The 26,542-nt window shown below is 39.4% G+C and overlaps 1 protein-coding gene across 1 annotated transcript; it reads right to left on the bottom strand.

Moving 5' to 3' along the window:
- Positions 1-24,813, bottom strand: LOC117292863. Its single transcript, XM_033775033.1, is given in 22 exon segments — positions 1-154; positions 3,901-4,033; positions 4,630-4,793; positions 5,369-5,539; positions 6,000-6,526; positions 6,528-6,679; positions 7,125-7,346; positions 7,756-7,938; positions 9,751-9,950; positions 10,611-10,749; positions 11,641-11,801; positions 14,424-14,774; positions 15,211-15,355; positions 15,960-16,126; positions 16,720-16,890; positions 17,294-17,963; positions 18,573-18,794; positions 19,760-19,936; positions 21,376-21,572; positions 22,617-22,752; positions 24,166-24,314; positions 24,761-24,813. Coding segments are annotated over 22 exon segments (4,605 nt in total). The 5' UTR covers positions 24,775-24,813.
- Positions 24,814-26,542: the final 1,729 nt, after the last annotated feature.

Genomic DNA, 26,542 nt, shown 5'->3' with positions numbered 1-26,542 from the left:
CTACGGCTCGTCCTCAAGATCTCGTTTGTGCTTCACGGTGAATAGTTTGGCGAGGTCCATCCTCGGTATCAGGTCAGGGCGGTCGCATCTAGCTCGCCTGTTGTTCATTCCAGATAGAATGAAGGAATCCTCGTGCGGCCAAAACCCAGAACGGCTGTACTCATAAAAAGAGTTGTAGTATCTTTAAAAAAAGAGGGGGGGGGGAGGATAAGTTTTTCAAAGATATGTTCAATGTGATTTGGAATATGAAAAAATATGTTCATGTTAACCATACTGTTGTATAGCACCCGCAAACATTCCATGGTTTTACTATTACTGCCAATCGTAACAAATAAAACACTCAGAAATAGGGCGACCTGCCGTCGATTTCACAAAGAGTTAGGACTCGTCTTATCTCGAGTTAGGACGAGTAACTCTTCCTAACTCAGGATTAATCTTAAAGTCTGCATATTACATTGCAGAGTTGGGACTCGTCTTAAGTCCTAAGATTAGTCTTAAGTTAGGAAGAGTTTTGTGAAATCGACGGCTGGTCTATCAAAAAGAATTTGTAACCGTGTGTTGATATGAAATGCATATGGTTAGAAAGATGGTTTTAAAGTATAATACGATGATCCACACAAATACTCCACGAAATTGAACGGTTTTCCTTTTACTTTGTGAACTGACACGGTCGGCCATTTTGTGGAGTCAATAATTTGACTCCACAAAATGGCGTGCCGCGTTTTAGTTTATATCACGACGTAAAACTTAGGAAAACCATACAACTTCGAAGCATTTCTGTGGATCATTGTACTATACATTAAATCATCTTTCTGACCATAAGCATTTCAACATACGGTAGGCTAACAAACACTTTTTATAGACCAGCTCGCCCTATCCAATTAGGCAACTTGTCCCTTTTAGCTCATGTTCATATCGAATTGACATTTCCCCCCAATGTTTCCAGTCCTGAAACGAAATACGATTTTTAAAATTTTTTTTGTTATAACAATTATGATGCTTGTTTATGTTACCCCATCGTGTTCAGTTAGATAGTTGGCCTGGAAGTTCATTTTTGCTCTGAGAGGCCATGGCATGGCAAGACCGTTTCCATTGTTGATGCAAAGGGCACTTCTCATTGGAAAATCTAAAGGTTGATGAGAAACTTTTGAAGGGGCACCTATGCCTGTACCGCGGGGACGACGGCCATGGCCTTCTTGGCCGCGCCCCTGTGTTAATCAAGGCTTGATGTTTGGGGCTGTGTATGAGAAACATTGCTTAATCTTGGTGGCCGGGTCTGAGTGTTAAGAGTTTACAGTTGTGTAGAATTTGAGTTTATAGTTGTGTTAAGAGTTGGGGTTTATATATTTTTGTATGCAACCTAACATTAGTCCCATTTATGTTAATAGGGGTCGCGATTCTCGTCTTGCTGACCCATTGTCCCCAATCGCATACCAGAAGAACATTGGAATTCCACACGAAATCGGTTGTTTGAAAGGATGGACAATGCTTGCTACTCGGCAGATTCCTTTTTGGTTTCCAGAAACGGACGGGTGAGAACTTCAACTGCCGGGCTAGCAGCCATGAGGCATTTCCCGGTGACTTCTTACATTTCCTGCAGACTGTACCGAGTCCTTGCCGGTACATACCACCGTCTACAGTGACGACAGCCCAGTAGAACACCTCGTAGTTCCGCCCACGACTGGACCATGGCAGCCACGGAACTTCAAATCCCAACTTAGAGTTTCAACGGAGGTATGTTTCTCCCCTATTTTCACGCGTTCCGTTACCAGCACCCTCCATTTTCATTGCATTCAATTATTTTCATTGTATTAAATTTCTCATTGTTTTTTAAGTAATTCAACTTCCCCTTATGTTAATATATTTTCGAAACGCTGAGTTTTTATTTCAAGGTTTAGAACAACAAAATATAAAGCAGTTAATGGTTGTACTAAACCTTGACTCCTTAATTATTCAAGTGCGGTATTTCCCTTAATTTCTGCTATAGTTATTCCGTTGGATTTGTGACTTCGTAACAGAAACTCCAGAGGTGCGAAAACTCCTCACGTTGATTCTTATTTAGAAGTGACTATCAATTGCTACCATGTGAAAAATTACTTAAAGACATTAAGACACTATTGGTAATTGTCTAAGACCAGTTTTCTCAATTGGTGTATCACAACATATGCATAAAATTACAAACCTGAAAATTTGAACTCAATTGGGCATCGAAGTTGCGAGATAGTAATGAAAGAAAAAACACCCTGTTCACACGAAGTTGTGTGCTTTCAGATGCTTGATTTCAAGACCTCAAGTTCTAAACCTGAGGTCTCAAAATCAAATTCGGGGAAAATACTTCTTTCTCGAAAACAACTCCACTTCAGAGGGAGCCGTTTCTCACAATGTTTTATATTACCAACCTCTCCCCATTACTCGTTAGCAAGAAAGATTTTACGCCAATAATTATTTTCAGTAATTACTAATAGTGTCCACTGCCTTTAAGGGAGGATTGTTGACTCTGAAGACGAGCAGAGACCACAACAACGGCTCATTTTGGAGCAACTCTCCCCAAAAGTAATATACACAGTCAATGTTGTAGCCGTATCTTGTCATAGTTATTACTGCCACTGAAGACGAGCAGAGCATACTGCTTGAAACGTCGAGACCCAACTCTCTTCCAAGAGTTATTTACACAGTCAATGTTGTAGCCGTATGTCATAGTTATTACTGCCCCTGAAGACGAGCAGAGCATACTGCTTGAAACGTCGAGACCCAACTCTCTTCCAAGAGTTATTTACACAGTCAATGTTGTAGCCGTATGTCATAGGTATTACTGCCCCTGAAGACGAGCAGAGCATACTGCTTGAAACGTCGAGACCCAACTCTCTCCCAAGAGTTATTTACACAGTCAATGTTGTAGCCGTATTGTCATAGTTATTACTGCCCCTGAAGACGAGCAGAGCATACTGCTCGAAACGTCGAGACCCAACTCTCTTCCAAGAGTTATTTACACAGTCAATGTTGTAGCCGTATTGTCATAGTTATTACTGCCCCTGAAGACGAGCAGAGCAAACTGCTCGAAACGTCGAGACCCAACTCTCTTCCAAGAGTTATTTACACAGTCAATGTTGTAGCCGTATTGTCATAGTTATTACTGCCCCTGAAGACGAGCAGAGCATACTGCTTGAAACGTCGAGACCCAACTCTCTTCCAAGAGTTATTTACACAGTCAATGTTGTAGCCGTATTGTCATAGTTATTACTGCCCCTGAAGACGAGCAGAGCATACTGCTTGAAACGTCGAGACCCAACTCTCTCCCAAGAGTTATTTACACAGTCAATGTTGTAGCCGTATCTTGTCATAGTTATTACTGCCCCTGAAGACGAGCAGAGCATACTGCTTGAAACGTCGAGAGCCAACTCTCTTCCAAGAGTTATTTACACAGTCAATGTTGTAGCCGTATTGTCATAGTTATTACTGCCCCTGAAGACGAGCAGAGCATACTGCTCGAAACGTCGAGAGCCAACTCTCTTCCAAGAGTTATTTACACAGTCAATGTTGTAGCCGTATCTTGTCATAGTTATTACTGCCCCTGAAGACGAGCAGAGCATACTGCTCGAAACGTCGAGAGCCAACTCTCTCCCAAGAGTTATTTACACAGTCAATGTTGTAGCCGTATCTTGTCATAGTTATTACTGCCCCTGAAGACGAGCAGAGCATACTGCTCGAAACGTCGAGACCCAACTCTCTCCCAAGAGTTATTTACACAGTCATTGTTGTAGCCGTTGCTATATTTACTTGTACCCGATGCAGAGCTTGAAGCATCACTTAAAAGGTCTAAAAAAAAATGATAGCTGGATAGCCTTCCTACAATTATAAGCAATATTCAAAGTTGACGATTTGAAAGGAATTATCTCTAACCTGTCACCAGAATCTGCAGCCTTCTTGAACTTCTTGTTCGGCATAAATACATAGGGCTGGATTTCAGTGATCCCTTCAATGTTATCACACATCAATCTTGCCATGGTCACCTTCTCAATCTCGTCCATTTCATCTTTTCAAAAGGAATAATACATAAATAACTCGTACAAATCATTAAGGATGTGCTGAAATAATATTTTTTAAAGATTTGGGGTCGAACAGAGAATTAAAAAACATGACCATAATAGAGTGGGATTTGAACCAACGACCTCCAGATGACCGTGCCTGTAAGGCGAACTGTGTATACAAACTCCTCCATTTTATCTTTTCAAAAGGAATACATTATATTAATAGTGTCGTACAAATCATTTAGGATGTGCTGAAATAATATTTTTAATGACTTAGGGTCGAACAAAGAATTAAAAACTTGACTTGAACCAACGACCTCCAGATGTGTACGTGCCTGTATTGCGAACTGTTTATACAAACTTTTTCTGATAGCGCCCTCTTTTGAAATCTCCTCCAGCCCATGTTAATTTCCCTTTATAAGGGAAACAGAATATTCGGCAGATCGAATTCCCTGAGACACGGGGCTATCTAGCTTTGGCGTTATAATATTGGCAACACTTTTGTTCGAATAATATTTTAGATGAGGCAATTAATTAGAATGTTATTTCCATATTCCATTTTAGCACTGTGGGTCAAATTGTCACCGATGATATATTATACCTGATGTAAATTGGTCCGTATTTTTGTAGAAGAAACGGTCTCCGAATTTGAGTCGTTTGAATTGGTCCGCGAATATGCAAGCCAAGGTTGGTCCCACCAGAGCATTGGGAAGAGGCTTTTCCAGAATGAAACCAACAAAAGCATCGATGTCTTCCAATCCATGCCTCCTGGAATGTTCAGAACAGAATTGAAAAGATTAATTCATTGAAGCCATGAATCAGTGGGGCAGACAGGGTAAACTTTTGGGGGGGGGGGGGCTGTGCCTTAGGAATTGTGTGAAAGTTTCTTTGCAAAAGGTGGTTGCGTTTTTGAGATATCGCCGAAACTCCTGAGCGATTATCCATGCGGGAAGAATAATTCATTTAAAGGCGAACGTTAGGGGGAAGTGTGCATTTGATGATACAATCATTGAATTTGGCTCATAGTCAGAGTACGAGAAAGTTATTTGGCTGAAACTTGGGCAAGTTTTGAGCTTTTTAACTTATTAAAGGCATTGTAGGTCTATACCTTTGTTGTTTAAATAGCTTTAATCATTGATGTAGCTAAATAAAAATTAACATGTGAACATTTCAATTCAAAAGGTGGTCGGGCTTCAGTTTTGTATTTCTGTTAAACCTCTCTCAAAATCACAACACAATAAATAAAATATATCTTATGAGTTGTGGCGGTGTCGAAAATCCGGTTTTGTATACAACTCGACGTTTCTATGATTTGATCTTCATCATCTGAATAAACCTACCCGTAAACCCTCCTCAGTGCGTTGACGTTTCTGGAGCGCATGACTTTCTTTAAGTCATTGTAAGTCTGAATGGGTTCGAAGCCGCAATACTTTTCTCTAATCACAGTGTAGCTCGGGATGCCATGGTCACGCCCCCGTTGAATATTCAACGATGCAAGGTCAAATCCATCTCTGAAAAGGTCAATGAATATATAGTGTTATCAAACTTGAACCGAATATCCACAATAAATTGAGCAAGCAGAACATGAAAATTAGTATAGAGAAAGTTTTTTTATTGCGAGTAAGGGCTCAATTTCATAGAGCTGCTTTTAAAAGCAGAAATCTGCTTTATAGCAAAAATGAGCAGGATACCAGTCGAAATGGTACATGTAACCTTATTCTGGTGAGCTTAATCACTTTTTAACTACTTTTTGCGAAATTAGGCCCTACAGGTTGGTGCGGGCCGAGAATAGATTCAAGATCAAAATATTTTCATCCACCAAACTGTCTGAGCAATTAGTGCAAGCTTGAAGTAGTACATTATGCAAATTGCAGTGGGGGATAATAAACAATAGATGCTAGTTTTTCTCTTCACCAACTTAAAATCCATTTCTTACAGGAAGATATATTATCTTTTGCCCACACTTATTACCCTTTTGTGAGTGGTTCTCCAAACAGATTTTCAGTAATTGCAGATGCGAGATGTCGATCCACTTTATCCAGTCTCTGAACACTCATTCCTCTTAAAATAGAATCCACTGCACCATCAGGAATGGATGTATCAAACATATACGACGCATTGAAGAAAGCTTCCCTCATTTCAATTTGTTTAATTTGTTTGGTGCGATAGTTTTTGGGTGCACGACTAATTGAGTCTGGTACCAACGTGTGTCCGAAGCGGAAAGCAGCTGAAGAGAACACATTAGCAATGGAGGCATCGACGTCAGGGTCATATTGGTATTCCGCTGTAGGACCAAGGTTGGCTGAGCTGTACAGCTCTGCACCAGTGATATGTGGCAGGAATTCATTGTAGATAATATGTTGCCATTCTGCACCCACAATCTTGCGAGCTTGTTGGTAGATTTCATTGTTGCTTAACTCATCATTTTGATCCCGGAGTTCTTTAGCAATGCGGTTGTGTTCTCGAAGGAACAGGGTGTGGAGGGAGGTAAGGCCAGGTGTGCTCAGCGGCCCGACCGTCCCCGGCGAGACCGCAGTAGATACCAGCTTCCTCATCTACTCCGGCACATGCTTCCAGATCTTTATTTGGAGGCAGTAGATCTCGACCAGTCTTTTCGTCTGTTAGGTGTTTTAAGGAGTATGACTTGTCATCTACAGTAAAACACATAATAAAATAATTTTAAAGCCTTTTAATTTTGTGAACTTTAAATAAACGTGTCTATAGTGCAAATGACCAAAGTTCTGGAGATGGCTAAGTCATCATCAGAGTGTGTGTTCGAGTCCTGGCCATTACACTTTTACCTGGTACCATTTGACAAGGCCCTTAACCATTGTTGCTTCCCTGCACCAAGGAGTTAAAGGGTACCATGTGCATACCCAAAGATGGTTTGGAGAGTAATAAAGTTTCTTGTGGTATGTCTTGTGTATTATGTCTTCTTGTTACTAAAGTGACTGGATATGCTATCTTTGTAGCGCAGGCTGCTTCTCCAAAGGAAGCTGAAATGGTTTAGGAATAAAAACAACTTAATACCTAACTCTGGCCGGGTGAATGAGAATCAAAGATGTTGTTATTTTAAAGGGTAAAATTCATTTTTACCATCAATCAGAGATTGTGCAGTCTTTTTATCTGACCCATACACGAATGATGCATCCAGCCACGTCGTGATAGAGTTCAGTTGCTGACGGACCCCTGGACTGCTACTGTCATGATCTGATCTGGTGAACGGAAAACATGTCTGGGCCCCACCAAACACTGGGTCATTGTCTTCGATTGTGATTGCGAAACACTCATTATGAACGTCACATTCTCCGCATTCAACTGGGGGGAAACGTAAAACCATTTTCAGATACGGTTTTCAATGTATAACACACGATCAAACATTTTATAGCTTGAACATTTGACGTCACACTTCGAAGCTCGTAAATTGTTTGCACAAACTGTAAACAAAAAATGTTCAACATGAAAATCCCCAAAATTAAACAATCGCGAAAAATAGATAGAATTTCTTTCAACAAACATAAATATTGCAGTTAATTGCCACACAAGCAGGCGGTTTGCTAAATAATGTTGGTTAAAAACGGGATTGTATGCACTCAAAAATGTGCAGTTTCAGGCGTTTCAAAATGGCGTCCGTTGTGACTTAAATGAACGCACTACAGTCAGTCTATAGTATTAGAGATCAGTGGATCCGACTGATATAAATATTAATATAAAGACCATTTTAAACTCTTACTCTCTTGAGCTTCAATTGCAACGAGATCATGATCAATCAGTTGAGCAAAATGAATCCCTAGGGATGTGAACCACCGGTTGGTTTTATTTCTTGAATCGAAGACACTGTTTGAGACGTCTCGTGCGTTGGGCAATGCATCCACGTAGTAGAATGACGCAGTGCGTGGACTGGATATACCTGAAACCATGACAACATAAATAAGAGTTTATTCTCTTGTTGTTACAGTTGTTACATAACGGTGCAGAGCGTATGTTACCCAATTCATGTTCCAATGGTGTTGCGTTACAACACTCTTACTAAGAGAAGTGTTTGTTTGTTGGGGTTTGTTGGGGTTTGTTTGTCTGTTTGTTTGTCAGTCTGTTTTTTTTTTATTTTGTTTTTTTGGTGTGTGTTTTTTGCTTTGTTTGTTGGTTTGTTTGTTGGTTTAGGTAATCCATTCATGAAAACCTGGAAATGTTATTGATTTTAATCAATGGAACTCATCATCATCATTTAGCGGTCGCAACCGAGATTCCTTGCACAACGTCACGCCAGACGTGTTTATTCATATCCTCATGTTTGGAACTATCGTGATTACAGATAAATAAATGACGTGTGCCAATCAAATAATTTGATAATCATTTTCGGCAAAAATATCACTTTTGCAATCATTGTCAGTTAAGTCAAAGCTTAATATGATTTGTTTGTGGTTTTTGTTTTCAGAGGAAAGGTAAAGAAATGATGTTTTCCAGTTCAGGCGAACGAAAGCAAATCAATGTGATTCTTCCACAGTCAAGGAATCTTCAAATCGTAAGTCTGAACCCTTTTCTGGCATTATCAACGAAGTAGATAACACCAATGTACTGTCAGTGAGGGCGCTACACAAAATGCCTCAACGTGATGTAAGTGTGACACAATATTAACAGGACATAACTAAAACAAAAATGGTGACAGCTAGTCGCCCCTTCCAGTTGAACGGGTAATAAACAAAAGGTTGAATATAATGAAACCAATGTTTTCACACGCCCTTGGATAACTGGATGATCAGGTTCAAATGTACATCGATTAAATTAACGACGCCACTGCTCTAGATTTTAGCGTGTTTTTCCAACTTATTTTATTGATATTGTTTTGTAGTAATCGTCTAAAACCATGGTTACATTTCTACCAATGTATTGATCAAGCCATAAAATCTGCTAAACGGGCAATTGGTGTGATCTTCGTCGATTTTTTTTTCTGGGAATAAAAGCTGCCCTGCCGGTATTTCACGCTTTGAATCTATACTGTATGATGTTAATACTCGTGTGACTGTGAAATATACCTGTTATCGTTCCGTTTAATAACAATCAAATCATTGTTTTATTGGAGCTTTTCATACCCTTGACTCATAAGCTTACGGATTTGAACAACATTTGTTATTGTGAAGATAATCCTTGCTCAGTTGAATCATAACCCCAATTAATCTATTACGTGTCAGCCCTGTGTGCTTCGTTTTTGAAAGGGAAAGGACACCAAGGCACTTCTACTTGGTAAAGGGCACCCTTTGAGAAAATTGTAAAATTCTACTGGAGCATTTCAAGGGCACAAAGGCAATGACCAGTGCGTTTAATGCATCCGTCAAGTATCAGACCTGCAGTTTTGTCGTTGTGTGTTATTTTTGACAAGTGTTGGCTTATTCCCCAGTACAATTTTGTCGCTACTCTGAAAAACTTCCGGACTCACCCAGATTCTGGTTCGCGTACAGGGCATAGCCCATATTTTTTGCTAGGGACCAGAAAGCTGGATACAAAGATTTTATTTTAACCCAGATTGAGCATATAGTTCTATACCCATTTATGGGTTATTTTGACATCGACTCCGGGTCACCGGCCGTACAAAGCCACGATATCCCTCGGAACCCGGAATATCTGACTGGAAGTTAGTGGAATAGTTTCTTTGGGGTTGAACAGGGGGATCTATGAGCTTGGTTTGTGTACATAAACAAATATAAGAATTGCCATTCGTACTTACCATCATCATACGCGTTGTCGACCACCCTCAGCAGGGGGGTTCCGGCTGAACCCTGCTCCGGGTTACCGATGTTATTACACGTTCCGTCAATTGAGCGATACGGAACTGTATCATCACAGTGTTTGGTCGAGGTTACGGCAGCTCTTCCTAATACATCCATGATACTCGATCGGATCTTGTCCATGTCGTAATTTGGAGTACTAGAAGAGATTTTAAAAAGTAACAAGTGTTCTGTCTAATAAAATGGTTCTGCTTAGCAAAAGAAAGCAGTATTCCACTCACAGTTTGTAAAATGTGACATTCTACTTTTGCTAGTAACCTTGTTATAGTAAAGCAATTTTTTTGTGCCAACTCTTTGCAGTTCTATGAAATTGGGCCCCGGTCGTTGCACTTGCGTCATTGAGCAATACTTGATATTTTGCCTAGGTCTCGCATGCTGCTAACTGCAGCACTTTAATTAACCCACTTGTCTTTAATGGGTATGCGCCCCATTGTTTTTGGCATGGCTGGCATCAAATTGCACTGGATCGTCTTATAAACCCTCAGATTAAGTAGGCAAAGGTCTCATTCAGATTTGTCAAACCCGTTGCAGACCTGTATGCTTCGTTTTTGAAAGGGCAATGGCATTTCTCCTTGGTAAAGGGCACCCTACATAAGGAAACTGAATTTCTACTGGTGCTTTTCAAGGGCACCAAGGCAATGAACAGGGGGCAAGGAGGCAGTCGCTTTTGTTGGCTCCGTGAAATATAAGCCCTGCCGTTGCTATTAGTGAACAGATGGTAGTCTAGCTTGTGACAAGGAGGGAGTGTGATTTCGAATGCTAAAAATGAGGATTATATGGAAGAATTTTGTCTGCTTACAATTTAGCCAAAGGGCCGTTCTTTCGTTCCAGCTTCTTCCACAGTTTCTTGAGTTTCCGTACAGCTGCGGGCGATGTTTTGATACTGCTAAACTGATGCAATAAGTTTTTGGGAGAGCGGCAGTTTGGTCCGTGTCCAGCTGTGTATAGAACAACGAATTAAAAACTTGCCGTCTAAAAAACTCAAAGATTATTCAATGAAATTCAGGACTTTGGTGTGGAAAGTTTACTTTTCAGCAAAGTTTGTGGCTCACCATGATCATGTGATTTCCGTTTAGTTGGTTTAAACATTAATGAGTGGGGGACAGGCTGACTGATATTAAGTCACTATAGAAATTTACTCTATTAAAGACAAAAAGGTTTTTGGAAAAGGCTGGAGTCTGTAAGGAGAGGCAGTTTGTAGAAGTGTCCTCCCCGAAACATTATAGGGATATAAACTTTTTCCATTTTTTTTTTCTTAATATGATTCATGTTGCAACTATTGATAGTATAAAGCATTTTGAGAGACGTCTCACTTCGAAGTTAATGTAGCTATGTAAACAAAACAAAAATTGATATGCTCCAAACTTTGAATCTGAGACCCGTTACCGCGTACCGCTTTTTCAAATTGCGTTTTTCTATTAGAATTATTCTTCCTGCGTGGACATATTTTCTCCGGACTTTCGGCGAGATCTCACAAAGGCGACCACCCTTTGAAACAAAATTGTCGGATGTGAAATTTATTGTATATACATCATAAAAGAAACGAACGGTTAAAAAAATCTTGGCGTATATTGCCTGTAAAGTTTCCAGTTTCAACGGCGTGGTTGGGCCACTCCCATTATAATATGCCCGAAGCATCAATTGGTGATAATGATTATATTTACATTGATTATAACATTATCGTTGGCAGGGGTCTGTTTTACACATCTCAAGACGACAGGTTTTATACTTTTCATAGGCTTGACAGCCTCTGTCAAACTTGTCATCATTACATTTATGTCTAAAAATTTACAATAACATAAATAAATAAATACAATAAACAATCCTACCTCCTTCATGGTGGATGTAGGCTTCAACATTTCCCTGTCTCAAGATGAGGTCCTCTAGATCTTCCAATATTTTAATATCATCCGCATAGTCTTCTGCTTCGTCACTTTCTTCATTGTGTCGAGCAGAAACAATAGGTACAAGAAGGAGTAACAGTAAAACCCTGGCAAAATAAAAAGAAGAAAAACAAGTATAAAAAACTGTTTAGGAAACCATAAACGCTTGTACTTCACTCTTTAAAGGATTTGGGTACTTTTTCAAAAGGTCCACAGATTTACATTCTACCCTGTTCGAAGAAAATGATAGTAGAAAGCTTCCCTGAAAATATTACTTGCTGAAGTGCTGCAGTTTTTGAGACATGAGTAAAACAATGTCATAAAAATACGTTTTTACATGCTTAAATAATTTTCGTCTCATGATCACTGAGATGAAAACTATTTTCATTAAAAAAAATTGCACTTATTATACAAATGCCTGTCACTGATTGTGCTTACAGGAATACAACCAAAACAGAACACCAAAGAAAACATAATTTATGAAATGGCAATACAGTACAAAATGCACTGACTGAAAAAATAGTGGAAGAAACTATTGTCCAAACCTTCAATGTTTTTTATTTCGATTGGACTCGTCGAAATTTTCATTCATTCATATTGCATCCGTCGAATTGCAAGAAAATAATTTACATTCAAAATGTTAGACGTTTTAAGAAGGGAAAACAAAAATAAATTTGGATAGTAGTAAATGTTGACTGGTGAGCGTTTTGATGAGATGAACAAATCTAATCTCCCAAACTACAATTAATTAAAGGCAGTGGACACTATTGGTAATTATCAAAGACTAGCCTTCACAGTTGGGGTATCTCAACATATGTATACAATAACAAACCTGTGAAAATTTGAGCTCAATCGGTCTTCGAACTTGCGAGATAACAATGAAAGAAAAAAACACCCATGTCACACGAAGTTGTGTGCGTTTAGATGGTTGATTTCGAGACCTCAAGTTCTAAATCTGAGGTCTCGAAATCAAATTCAGGGAAAATTACTTCTTTCTCGAAAACTACGTCACTTCAGAGGGAGCCGTTTCTCACAATGTTTTATACCATCAACCTCTTCCCATTACTCGTCACCAAGAAAGGTTTTATGCTAACAATTATTTTGAGTAACTACCCATAGTGTCCACTGCCTTTAAAACATTAATTACTACTTACCAAGGAATAAGCGATTTCATCATGCCTGTCTCACTCTCAGCGTTAGCCGAAATGAACTACCTATTAACGTAGTTAATGTGAAAATTATGCCTGTGACAACATCCAATCAAATTGGGTGTTTGATAAAATGCGTGACGTAATCCCCATAACGTTGATTGTCATACGTTACATTAAATGACGTCATGTATGACGCTGTTGTTATTGTCATTGTCGTTAATGTCGTTCTAAATATAAATTGAAGCTAGTTGGAAGAACTTTGACATTCTTTTTTTGCCCCTGAGAACAATTAGAATTAGAATATTGAGTTCGGGCGCCCTCTATCGTATACAAGTATCCCATTATAATGAGCAACACTTAGAAATATGAAACTGTTCCTTTTGATTGGTAATTAGTTTGCAATAGCTGATTCCATCTTCTCAAAATATGTAACTGATTGCAGTGCAACACATCACGGCAAAAACATGCAAACCAATTACCTAGTAAAATCCTGAACAGCCTTCAAATTATTGACAGAACGAACTAATTTAATTTGGAGATAAGAGGCAATTGTAAACACCTGTGCATAAACTAATTGTAACTCGACATATTAGTTAACAATAGATTTAGAATACACGCGTTCATAAAAGCTGCAATTAAACACAGACATTTGTTACACACTCAATTGTATATAATATATATGAATGATAACTCGGCAAAAATGCGTCCGTAGTTGCAGTCCTTTGTCCGTTTTGAATTAATAATGGCGTAAGAATTCCACTTATACCTTAATTATTTATTTTTTTGGTCAACTACATTGTAAAAGAATAACAGACACATTATATATAGAGTTTGCTTTAGAGTATCATTTTAATGTCTCGCTGTTGTATTGTTCAAGTAACAAATTGATATGCTACACAGCCCTTTCACTATCCAAATGAACCGAGTCTGCCTCGCGCGATTAGGCAAGATTATTCAATACAACTAACAATAAAATGCAATTTAAGGGCAAAAATAAGAGGCATTTACACCCAATTATTTACCTGCTATAATACCACAACTGCATCGAGTTGTTTTAAAATATAGTTATTTTGTTATGTTTTTAAACATAACAAAATAACTTAAAAGAATGTGTGCTCGGTTTTGAAATCATTTTGGGAATAAGACGTATAACCCATATTGAAATTCATGCATTCTGTTCAAGATATTCCCTAAGTAGATTCTTCATACTTTATACTTTTTTTATAGTTTAATGTATTTATTATATGGATAATATTAACGATGTGTAGTTATTAGCAGAAGATCCTACGTTGTCATCAATAATTACCAATAGTAATGGTAATTGAGTAATTGCCAATAGTGTCCACTGCCTATTAAGCAGAAAAAGAAGCTAAGCACAACACCATTTTGCTTGCTAGAATAAGGTTACCATGCCAAACTATCATGTCACATGTCACATGTACCACCTGTGACTGGTATTTCTGCTTAGCCGATTATTAGTAAGCAGTATTTTCTGCTTATAAGCAGCTCTGTGAAGTGAGGCCCTGTTTGAATGTGGGTCTACTGGAAGCAGTGTCTGTGTCCTAAACTTAAAGAAACACACTTAGATCCAACTCGGGTATTTTCTGAGTATTACTGCAGCGTACTCTCTTGGGATCTCCAGATTCAAGTGACGACTCACCCCATCCACCATGCCCTGACTCATCCGAGGATCCACTATTCCCGGATTCATCCGAGGATCCACTATTCCCGGATTCATCCGAGGATCCACTATTCCCGGATTCATCCGAGGATCCACTATCCCCTGACTCATCCGAGCCCCCCCATCCACCAAGCTCTTTCCACAATGGTAAACTTGGAGCAGTCTTTTTCTTACCCCATCCTTTCCACCCTGGTTCACTCGATTCCTCCTCTGATGCTCCCCATCCAGGGAAGAGATACTTTATCCAACTGAATAACAAAGAAAAAGGTCAAGGGTTAAAATAATGCATAAGTTAGTCTGAAATGAAACGGGGAATTGGAATAATATTATTATAAGGTATTTCAACTTATCCTGGGATGATTTATTAGGTTAAAGAGTGATATTGGCTGATCATGTCTCTCTCCTAAACAATGGTCGGAGAAATGGGAAGGAAGCTGTATGTTGTTTGGGCTGTGTAACCCAAAGTTGTGGGGGATGGGTCCTAGTTGGTAATACTATTACACTTCAGTAGGCCTACCATGCAGTTTTTAAAAGCTGACTTTTATTTTTGTTCAGCCTGGTATGTTGAGAAGAGTGGCCACATGTTTTCTTTAGTTTGTGGTTTTACACAGCGCCATCTATTTTTGGAATAATATGATGGCAAGAACTGACTACGTCTTGAATAAAAGTCAACCGTTACTTCACCTAAATTGTTTGAATGGAAACCACGGTTTGGAAACACTGTCCACGGTGGCTGCCAAGAAAGCAGACGGTTGAATCTTTCTAACGCCCTCAACGTTATCACACATCAGCCTGGCCATGCTCGCCTTTTTTATTTCCGTTCTTTCAGCTTTCAACAAAACACACACAGAAAACAAAGTTTCATATGGGGTCAACATTGAAATCCTGGAGAAATATTCAGACCCTAACTTGTTGATTGACCCCTTTCCATACGCCATATGACGTCACAATAAACACATACTCTGTTACCCATGTGTCACTCTTTCTCTTGTAACATGAACTCTGTAACTCGTGTTTCATTATTCTATCGCTTGTTTCACGTAATAAGTTACTCTTATATTTCATATGTTGTGTTACTCTTCGTCACATGTATACTCTTTCTCTTAATCCCCAGCCGTGACACTTGTGTCCTTAAGCAAGACACTTAACCATTGCTTCGTCCTAGTCGGATGGGACGTAAAGCCGTTGGTCCCATGTGTTGTGTAACGCATGTAAAAGAACCAAGTGCACTTTATCGATGAGAGAAGGGGTTCGCCCCGGTGTTCCTGGTTTGATTAGATGCAAATTGCACCATTACATGGTGCTACCAAAAGGAATGGGTCTCATAATTCAAACGTAGTCCTTAAAGGAAAAACTCTTGTTATACATATACTGTGTGTCCTGTTACAATGCATTATTACCGCCTCCAGCTAGCCTATCATGTTTCTAATTACCTAATGTAAATTGATGCGGGTTTGTGTAGAAGAAACGGTCCCCGAACTTGAGTCGCCTGAACTGGTTTGCAAAGATGGTAGCCAATGTTGGTCCCACGAGTGCATTTGGTAGATGTTCTTCAAGGATAAAACCGACGAAGGCGTCGATGTCTCTTACACCGTGTATCCTGAAGGGGAAAACAGTAACAACATCAACAAACCCAACCTTTTTGGACGAGTACCTGGTGCACTCACAAACTGAATTGATTCGGATCCGGGCCGTGCAGCTTGACCCATTTCGGAGTCAGGCTGGCTCTAGAATCTGTGTCAAAATAACACAGAAATCGGTCGAACTGACGCAAAGTCCGACTGTTAAAACCTCTTTCCGGAACCCGTTATCCGGATAAAATGTTTACACAGTCTTTGCAGAGTATGGTCACATTATGTGAAGTCTTGTATGATTGGTGACAATGTATAACCACTTTTGGAACTGGATCAGGCTCCTGGAACCTGTAATCAGGCTAGTTATATTAGCATTTAGACTCAGTAGTTTTTAAAGTATGGGATGGTCGGTCACCGTCTTTTATGAATTGTGAAAATGTAAAACTTCCTATGTGGCAGGAGATTCTGTCCCCCGGAGATCCTGTGCCCCCCCCCCCCTTCACACATATGGCGACACAAACTACTTCTGGTAGCGCCCTCTTTTGAACCCTCCAACCCATTCCATTTTTCCATATTTGGGACAGTATCTCAGACGGACTGACTTCTCTTGGCCACCTACCCATAAGCTTTTCTGAGTTTCTTGATATTCCGTCTGCTCATGACTCCCTTCAGGTCACTGTATTTGTAGATTGGCGAGGCTCCTACCAGCTCTTCTCGTATCACAGCGTAGCTCGGTAAGCCATGATCACGTGCTCGTTGAATATTCAGCGATACCAGATCCATTCCATCCCTTTAGAAACAAAATAATCACATTTGAAATTGCATATTAATTGTAGAGCTTAAATTAAGAAAGTCGCAGTGCGCCCTCTTTGATGAAATAGGGCAAATATATTTGGTACCTAGTCGTACCATCGGTCTCTATTATATAGATCAATGTAGTTGAATATTTGACGACACACTTCCAGGGTCACCAATAACGCCAAACACCAGCCTGACTGGATGGCGGGATCCCGCCAAAATGTACATTTTGACCTCGCATTCATTTCACACGCAGATTCCCAATCAATTCACACGTACAGTGAAATAAATGTAGGCCTATCAAATGAAATCATTGGGCCTGTAAGACCAGTGCCTGTCTTTACCCTTGCTGATACAGACAGTTGACCATTCTACAATATGTTCTGCCTACTTACCCTTTAACATCCGGGTCTCCAAACAGGTTTTCAGTAACTGCTGACGTCAGCTGTCGATCAACCAAATCCAATTGTTGAATTGTCATTCCTCTCAAAATAGAATCTACTGCACCATCAGGTATTGATTCGTCAAATATATACGAAGCATTAAAGAAGGCCTCTGCCACCTTGATTTGGGGGATGGAATGTGTTTGGAATCTCTTAGAAGCACGCATGATGACGTCAGGTATTTCAGTATGCCCAAAGCGGAATGCAGCTGCCGCGAACACGTTAGCAATGCTTGCGTCTTGGTGCCCTTCCCATTGGAACGGCGCATTCGGGCCTAGTTTACTGGTTCTGTATAATGTTTCTCCAATAATCTGTGGTAGGTATTCGTTGTATAAGATATGCTGCCATTCTGCTCCTACAATCCTGCGAGCTGTTTGGTAGATTTCCTCATCACTGAGGTCTCCAAGATCCCGGAGTTGTCTGGCAATGCGGTTGTGTTCCCGTAGGAATAGGGTATGGAGGGAGGTAAGGCCAGGCTGCTCAGCGACCCGACCGTCCCCAGCGAGCCCGCAGAAGATACCAGCATCTTCATCTACTCCGGCACAAAGGGTTAGCTCTTTATTTGGAGGAAGCAAGTCCCTCCCAGTTACTCCATCAGTCAAGTGTCTCAACAATCCAAAATCTGTAATCAGAAGATACCAGATCATAACTTAATGTTTATATTACTCTTGTTTCATATTTTGTGTTACTCTTTCTCTTAATTACAGTATTTTGTGACCCCAGTTTCATATTTTGTGTTACTCTTGTCACATGTACCTTGCTCTTGATTACAGTTCTCTGTGACTCTTTTCCATACTTTGTGTTACTCTTGTCACATGTATTCTTTCTCTTGATTACAGTACTCTGTGACCCCTGTTTCATAGTTTGTGTTACTCTTGTTATATGTACTCTTTTTCTTGATTGCAGTACTCTGTGACTCTTGTTTCATATGTTGTGTTACACTTGTTACATGTACTCTTTCTCTTGATTGCAGTACGCTGTTACTCGTGTTTCAAGTGTTTCAACAATCCAAAATCTGTGATCAGAACATATCAGATAAAACCCCGTGTTTAAATTAGGAAATTAGTAGAAAATTGAGAAAAGTTAAAGTATTTTGTAAGTAAGGCTCGCGGTGACATGTAAACCTCTTTGTGAGTAGTGGTGGCTCAGAGAAGAGCCAGTTTGTACTACCCGACGTTTCGATCAGTCTGCTCTGAGTCTGACTGTCTTCTGGAGAAGAATACTTTGTTACCATCTCTGAGTAGTTCCGCAGTGAGTTCATCTGAGCCATACACAAAGGAAGCATCCAGCCAGGTCGTGACTTCGTTTATTTGTTGACGAACACCTTGGGGATCTTCTTCATGATTTGCCCGGATGAATGGGAAGCATTTCTGGACGCGGCCAAAGACTGGGTCTGATTTGTATATCCTAATGGCGAAACACTCGCCTTCCATCTCACACTCCTCACATTCAACTGTGTACATAAAGGGAAGATGGGAGAGTATTAAACAAAACAGCTGGAGCTTTGGCATGGCAGCAATTGATTGTTCAAGATGAATTTGTTTGCATATGTTTGCGGATGGTGGATCACATCGAGACATTTTTTTTTGAAAACTTAAAATGAAAAGTTGTAAAACAATTGTTTGTGGACTAAAGCTACTCAAGAGTCATTGGTTGGTTTGATCTGTGATTTTTTCCACCTAAAGTTTGAATTAATTAGTAATAATCCTTGCAAAATTTAAAGGGCAGTTGGGGTTCAGTGTTCCTAGATGCAATGCACATGTTAATGCGCAAACAATTGAATTTTCCCTGGTAAGCCTGCTGCCACCTGGAGTTCCAAAGTCTCCAATTATGTTGGCTTTTCGTGTGTATTAAGTTCAGCTCAAAAAGGTTCGCTTTTAGTATTATAGTTGAATTTCTCACTTATTTATACCAAGGCAGGTATTCGATCAGAGCACCACACCTGTCATATTGTATGGTGCCGAGACATGGACAACCACCAAACGACTTGAGAAAAAACTAAGGGTGACAGAGAGGGCTATGGGGAGTATTATGATAGGAGTAACAAAGAAGGACATGGTGACGATGAGGACCTATAACAAAAGAAATCAAGAGTGCATGATATTATTAATACGATTAAATAAAAAAAGTAGAGAAGGGCAGGTCACCTAGCAAGGAGGTATGACAACAGGTGGGCATGCAAAACAACCAATTGGACTCCAAGAAACTGGACAAGAAAAAGAGGGCGACAAAACAAAAGGTGGAGAGATGGACTAAGTACATACAGGGGCATTGCTTGGCAACAGACAGCGCAGGATATAGTGAAATGGAGAATTGGCGAAGAGGCTTTCCTCCTGCAGTGGAGTGAAACAGGCTAGATGGACAGACTAAGCACATTAAATGAAGGTTCATGGTCCCTATGCTGCTAACATTGCTTACTTTCTTGGCTCTCTGATGCTGTAAGGTCATGGTCAGTCAGTTGACCGAAGTGTACTCCAAGTGATGTGAATGATTTAATTTGTTTGGTAGATCCACCAATAACTTGTTTGGATATAGCTCTTGGATTAGGCAGTGATCCCAGCCCCGCGGCTTTTCGTGAACGAGGTTTAGATAGTCCTGCCAGAAACAGATGAAACCAAGTTGCAATCGTTAACTATAATCTTCAAATTCTTATGTATGATTTGAGGCATTGCATGGTGAGGTATCAATATTATTTGGTTTGCGGTAACACCATGTGTGTATCTGCGCCAGGTAGAGTTTGTTCGTTAGAGAACTGTCTTGCTATATATTCTACTATCCCGGAGTAGTTTTTCGGCCTTTTCGGGAGACGTCTGTGCGGCACCATAATGTAGCCCGAGCCCTCAATGGTGCCGCACAGACGTCTCATTTCTGGAAAAAAAAAATTCCTGCTTTTCAACCACTACGTGGGTGGAAGTTAGAAAATCTGCTCACTGCACTTCCGTGGAGTGAGTACTTAAAGTCCTTGTTTTGATCTATGTTCATTTCGAGAAAAAGGCCATATATAAAAATAGTTCACCAAAAAATAAAAAAAAATAAAAAAAGGTCCCTTGTGTAAGTTTCACAAAGATAGTCCGGCCCGTCCGGCCCATGTCCATCTGGACAATTCTGTACCCTAAATTAGATTATCATATTTGTTTCATTCATAGACAATTAATGACCATCCAGAAATCGATTTACATAATGATCGTTCTATTTACTATTAGTGATTTGAAGGTTCTACTTTAACACTAAACAATAGCGGTGTTAATTTAAACACTGCACAATATCCATTCCCTACCGTTCAACAAATTAACTGGGTCGGCAATAGTAAATACGCATGTGATTTTTTGTCACAACTCCGGAAAGTACTGAGTATACATGGCTAACACACATCGGTGTAAGAGTAAAACCAAAATTAATATGGGTCAACAGGAGTATCCGTCGTCATGCGTTAAATTTACCATCGTCATAGGCGTTATTTTTACCATCGTCATAAGTGTTAACTTAATCATTGTTATTAGCGTTAGCTTTACAATATTGTCTTAAAGCGTTATATTACCTTCGTCGTAAGCCTTAACTTTACCCTCGTAATAAAGCGTTAACTTTACCCTCGTCATAAAGCGTTAACTTTACCCTCGTAATAAAGCGTTAACTTTACCCTCGTAATAAAGCGTTAACTTTACCATCGTAATAAAGCGTTAACTTTACCCTCGTAATAAAGCGTTAACTTTACCATCGCCATAAAGCGTTACTTTACCATCGTCATAAAGCGTTAACTTTACCATCATCATAAGGCGTTAACTTTACCATCGTCATAAAGCGTTAACTTTACCATCGTCATAAAGCGTTAACTTTACCATCGTCATAAAGCGTTAACTTTACCCTCGTCATAAAGCGTTAACTTTACCATCGTCATAAGGCGGTAACTTTACCATCGTCATAAGGCGGTAACTTTACCATCGTCATAAAGCGTTACTTTACCATCGTCATAAAGCGTTAACTTTACCATCGTCATAAAGCGTTAACTTTACCATCGTCATAAGCGATAACCTTACCGTCGTCATAAGCGTTGGTAACGAGTCGAAGCAATGGAGTTTCAGCTGATCCTTGCTCGGGTTCGCCAAGATTATTACAGCTGCCGTCGATTGTACGGAATTTTAGCGTAGTCACGTCACAAGTCGTTCGTAAGGCTGACTTTCCTAGAGAATCATCTATCGCACCAATTAGGTCTTTTACCTCTTGGTTTGGTTTCCTGTAAAAAAAAATAGTATCCTTGAAAAGAGAATATCGACTTCCGATGACAAAGCTTTATATTTAGATCTAGAAATAGAAACAGTGTCAACTAATTGAAAAATTAATACTTCAGCAGGCTTGCTATTAGGGTAATTATGTTAAGGAGATAGGACGAGAAAGTGTAGATTCGTGGATAGAATGTACGAGCCGAAGCGAGTACATTGTAGTTACGAATCTACACTTTAGAGGGTTCCCCAAAACTTTGTTGTGCTTTGTCAAAATGACGTTTGGTCACATTTATAACTATTTTGCAAAATGTATAAGCATCACATATAGTGCTTGCAACATTATCGAGTACCATAAATGTTTTTATCGACTACAATTAGGTTTTTACTAGAGATATTGCAAAATATTTTGGGAAACAGAAATAATAACGTGTTTCAGCTGTGTTTTGCACATCATGTTATCTTTCAATTTGAAGGCAGTCACTGTTGAACTATTAATTCAGTTTGTAACGAGTATATAGTCAAGTGTTGATTCGTCATGAATGTAGATTCGTAACGAATCTACCGTTAAAGGCACTGTACACTATTGGTAATTGTCAAAGACCAGTGTTCTCACTTTGTGTATCCCACCATAAGCATAAAATAACCAGCCTGTGGAAATTTGGGCTCAATTGGTCATCGAAGCTGCGAGAAAATGAAGAAAGAAAAAACACCTTTGTTGGACGAATTTCTGTGCTTTCAGATAGGAATACAAGACTTCTAGCCAGAATATTTTAGTGCAAAATTACATCTTTCTCAAAAACTACGTTACTTCAGAGGGAGCCTATTCTCACAATTTGTTATACTATCAACAGCTCTCAATTACTCGTTACCATGTAAGGTTTTATGCTAATAATTATTTTAAGTATATTTACCAATAGTATCCACTGCCCTTAAGGTACAGAATGGATGGTTTGCCATCACACGTCCAGTGTAAGTTTGTTGTCAGTCACTTTTTATTACAACAATATTTGTCTTTGCTCATTAATTTGTCATAATTCTAGTTGTTGTTTCCTTACCGTGCTGCCAGTGCACTATTCCTTGCTGTTAGCTGTTGTCGTAGTTTCTTGAGTCTTCTCAGTGCTGCTGGGGATCTCTTGGCTGTATTAAACTGACGCAGCAGTGACTCCGCGGTGCGTTCATGCAAGACATGCCCTGTTATGATTATGTCAAATAGGACTAGTCATTTAATTGAAAACATTTTAACCACATTTATATAGTCAGAGAAAGTAATTTATAAGTATAAGGACATATCTAAGAAGAGACAAATCCTTTAACAACTTAAAAATAAAATAAAAATCTTCTAAATATGCTCACCGAGGAAATATTTTCGAATAAATAATTGAATTTTATTTTATTTTGATTAGTAGCTGTATAGAACCGGGCACTCTGCGTTCCTTCCCCAATGTTCCCCCACCTCTGGGTCCCTGGTTCGAATTCCACCGGGGGCACTGAGTGGATTTGGTTTTCAGTCCCTACCCAACTGTGTGGGTTTTCCTTAGAATATCCCTAAGGTTTTCCTCTCACATCTAAAACTGAAACTTCCTTCCTTGTACTTTCTCCATTGGGTTCAAAATCATAGTTCTCTTTATTAAAAAACACACACAAAAAACCCACCAAACCAACCATGACAAACAAACAAACAAACAAACAAACAAACAAACAAACAAACAAACAAACAAACAAACAAACAAACAAACAAACAAACAAACAAACAAACAAACAAACAAACAAACAAACACATACAAACTGAAGCAAGCAGTAAACAAACGAATAAACAAACAAACAAACAAACAAACAAACAAACGAACAAACGAACGAACAAACAAACAAACGAACAAACGAACGAACAAACAAACAAACAAACAAACAAACAAACACACACATACAAACTGAAGCAAGCAGTTAACAAACGAATAAACAAACAAACATACAAACAAACAAACAAACAAACAAACAGACAAACACCCCCTCAATCAAAAAATCAAAAAATTAAAAACAAAACAGCGAAACATACACCCAAAAAAAAACACCCCCAAAAAAAAACAAACAAACAAACAAACAAACAAACAAACAAACAAACAAACAAACAAACAAACAAACAAACAAACAAACAAACAAACAAACAAACAAACAAACAAACAAACAAACAAACAAACACATACAAACTGAAGCAAGCAGTAAACAAACGAATAAACAAACAAACAAACAAACAAACAAACAAACAAACAAACGAACAAACGAACGAACAAACAAACAAACAAACGAACAAACGAACGAACAAACAAACAAACAAACAAACAAACACACACATACAAACTGAAGCAAGCAGTTAACAAACGAATAAACAAACAAACATACAAACAAACAAACAAACAAACAAACAGACAAACACCCCCTCAATCAAAAAATCAAAAAATTAAAAACAAAACAGCGAAACATACACCCAAAAAAAAACACCCCCAAAAAATAAAAAAACAAACAAACAAACAAACAAACAAACAAACAAACAAACAAACAAACAAACAAACAAACAAACAAACAGACAAGAAACGGATTATCACCTACCTGCTTCGGGTTCGTAGTATGCTTTGATGTTGCCATCTCGATTCAGAAGATCTTCAAGTTCTCCCAGCAACTGAATATCTTTGTCAACAGTATCTGTTTCTTGGATTAGACTGGCAGCAGTCACAGCCAAAGAAACCAATAACGCCAACCTAAAGAGAAGCATTATTCCATTTCGACTATCAACTCCGAGCATTACCCCTAACTGACTTCTTTATTAATTTATTAATAACGGAATACTTTTGCTAACAAAACATTTGTTGGCAGTGTACGCACGCTATGTAGTCCACCACATACATAAACTGACAAACCTGTAGAAGTTTGAGATTGATCGGCCATCTGGTTCACGGCAAAGCTCCCCCTTATTTTGCTTAATCTGAAATAGGCACTTGGAAATAACTCGGATAGTATAATAATGGTGTGTAGCCCTCGGTATTCAAACATGATGTGACTCAACATAAACACATAAAACGACAAACTTGTGGAAGTTTAAGCTCTACTGTTATCATTGAAAGCGAAAAGACCAAACCTTTTGAGCATGGTTTATTTACAATAATATTATATATAATTATGTTCCAAAAAACGCGCAAAATCTTACCCTAACAATCTCATCTTGCACCGAGTTGAAATAGTGCGAACTCAATTCAGCAACAGACCACACAATCACAAATAAGATTTGAAGTGCCAGATTTTAACTCTGAGTTTGTGACGTCGCCACTGTGTTATCAGTAATAAAGTGACAATTATTATGCCATCGTTGTGAATGTTATAATGCGTAAACCTTGGATTAGTGTTTGCTCTTATTAAAATTAGAACATCGTTTCGATTTGTATTCGATTTTTCACCAGATGTTGTTTTTTCCAATAACGAATACTGGTAACGACTTTGGAGATTAGCGTACATAGTCTGACTGAATTGAGTGAGAGCATTAGTCTTGGTTTGTGACGTTCGTTTTGCTAACGTAGTTGCCGATCGCAATACGAATTACTGGAGAAGAGATGACTGTATCACACAAACATCTGGGTCAAAACGAACTGTTGCGACCACAAAATTATATAACAACTCTATATAATAATGGTTTCGACCCAGTTTCGTAGACTTGCCAAACACTTACGAGTCGGCGCGATGTTGGGCGCCCTATACCGGTGTCAGATGTAATTTTGTCCGCCAAGCAATATTGCCGCTCCGGACACTTTTGCATGTGCAATTGTGTCCGGGGCTATGCAAAAACCATCTGGCGGACATGTACATGACTGTACATGTATGTGCGCGCGTGAGCGAGCGTGCATGTATATGTCATGTATTATGCAGCATGAACTCACGTATTTTATGATTGCAGAGCATTTTCCATGTCAATCATGACATGAACTTTATCTTGTTAAAAAATGACGAACGTGTTCCGCCGACCAAGGGCGTTTAATTTACCGCAAGGACGGTTTTGCACGGGGGCGGACACAACTGCATATGCAAATGTGTCCGGGCGGACACAATTGCATCATGCAGCAGCGTCCGGGTGGACACGATTGCATATGAAAAACCGTCCGGCGGACATTATTGCATATGCAATACTGTCCTCCGGATAGTATTGCATAGAGAACATAACTGCATGCGACACCGGCAACTAATACAAAAACGGGAACTCAAATCAAGGCGGGCTTGAAGAGCGAATTTGGAAAAGGAAGACTGTTTTGTTCGACAATACTCAAATTTAATGCATTTACATGTACACACATTCTTATTATTTGACATGGGAGCATCGGTGAAATTTACTTTGGGCTGTTTTTCGTTCTCCTGTTGTTATTTTTCCTAAAGTGTATTGCTGATCCCTGGTCTATTTTAATGGACTAATCCGGACAACATTTAGCCAATGAGATCGTAAACCAGTGTAAACCAGTGTTATACTGAGCCTGTCAATCACCGGACAGACGCAGACATTTTAACTGGGGGGGGGGGGGGGTGTCAGGCAAGCAGGGATCAAAGACAAGCGGGGATCAAAGACACTCGGGTGTAGAGGCTATGTATCGAACAATGTTGCGCATTTGTTAGGGGGGGGGGGGCAGTTACCGTCATTCACATTCCGACCTTAGTCGACCATAACCACGGTAGAAATAATTTTGTGGAGTTATGATGATTAAACTGGCTCTTGTCTTGAAGCAGTTGCCAGTGTTTTGTACGGACGGTCTTAAGTATCACAAAATATATTATCTACACTTTGTGATACTGGTTTAAAACCGAGTTAGACCAAATTTGTCATTGTGGCAGGAGGGTCTTTCCCCCGGAGATAATGTGTCCATCCCCTTCCCCATACGGCAAACTGTGTACAAAAACATTTCCGATAGCGCCCTCTTTGAATCAACCTCATCCAGCGCTTATTACTTCG

This window comes from Asterias rubens, chromosome 7 (assembly GCF_902459465.1).
Source record: "Asterias rubens chromosome 7, eAstRub1.3, whole genome shotgun sequence".
In the NCBI taxonomy this organism is placed as follows: Eukaryota; Metazoa; Echinodermata; class Asteroidea; order Forcipulatida; family Asteriidae; genus Asterias; species Asterias rubens.
Note: the sequence above shows the minus strand (reverse complement) of the source record. Positions and strands in the feature narration are given on the sequence as shown.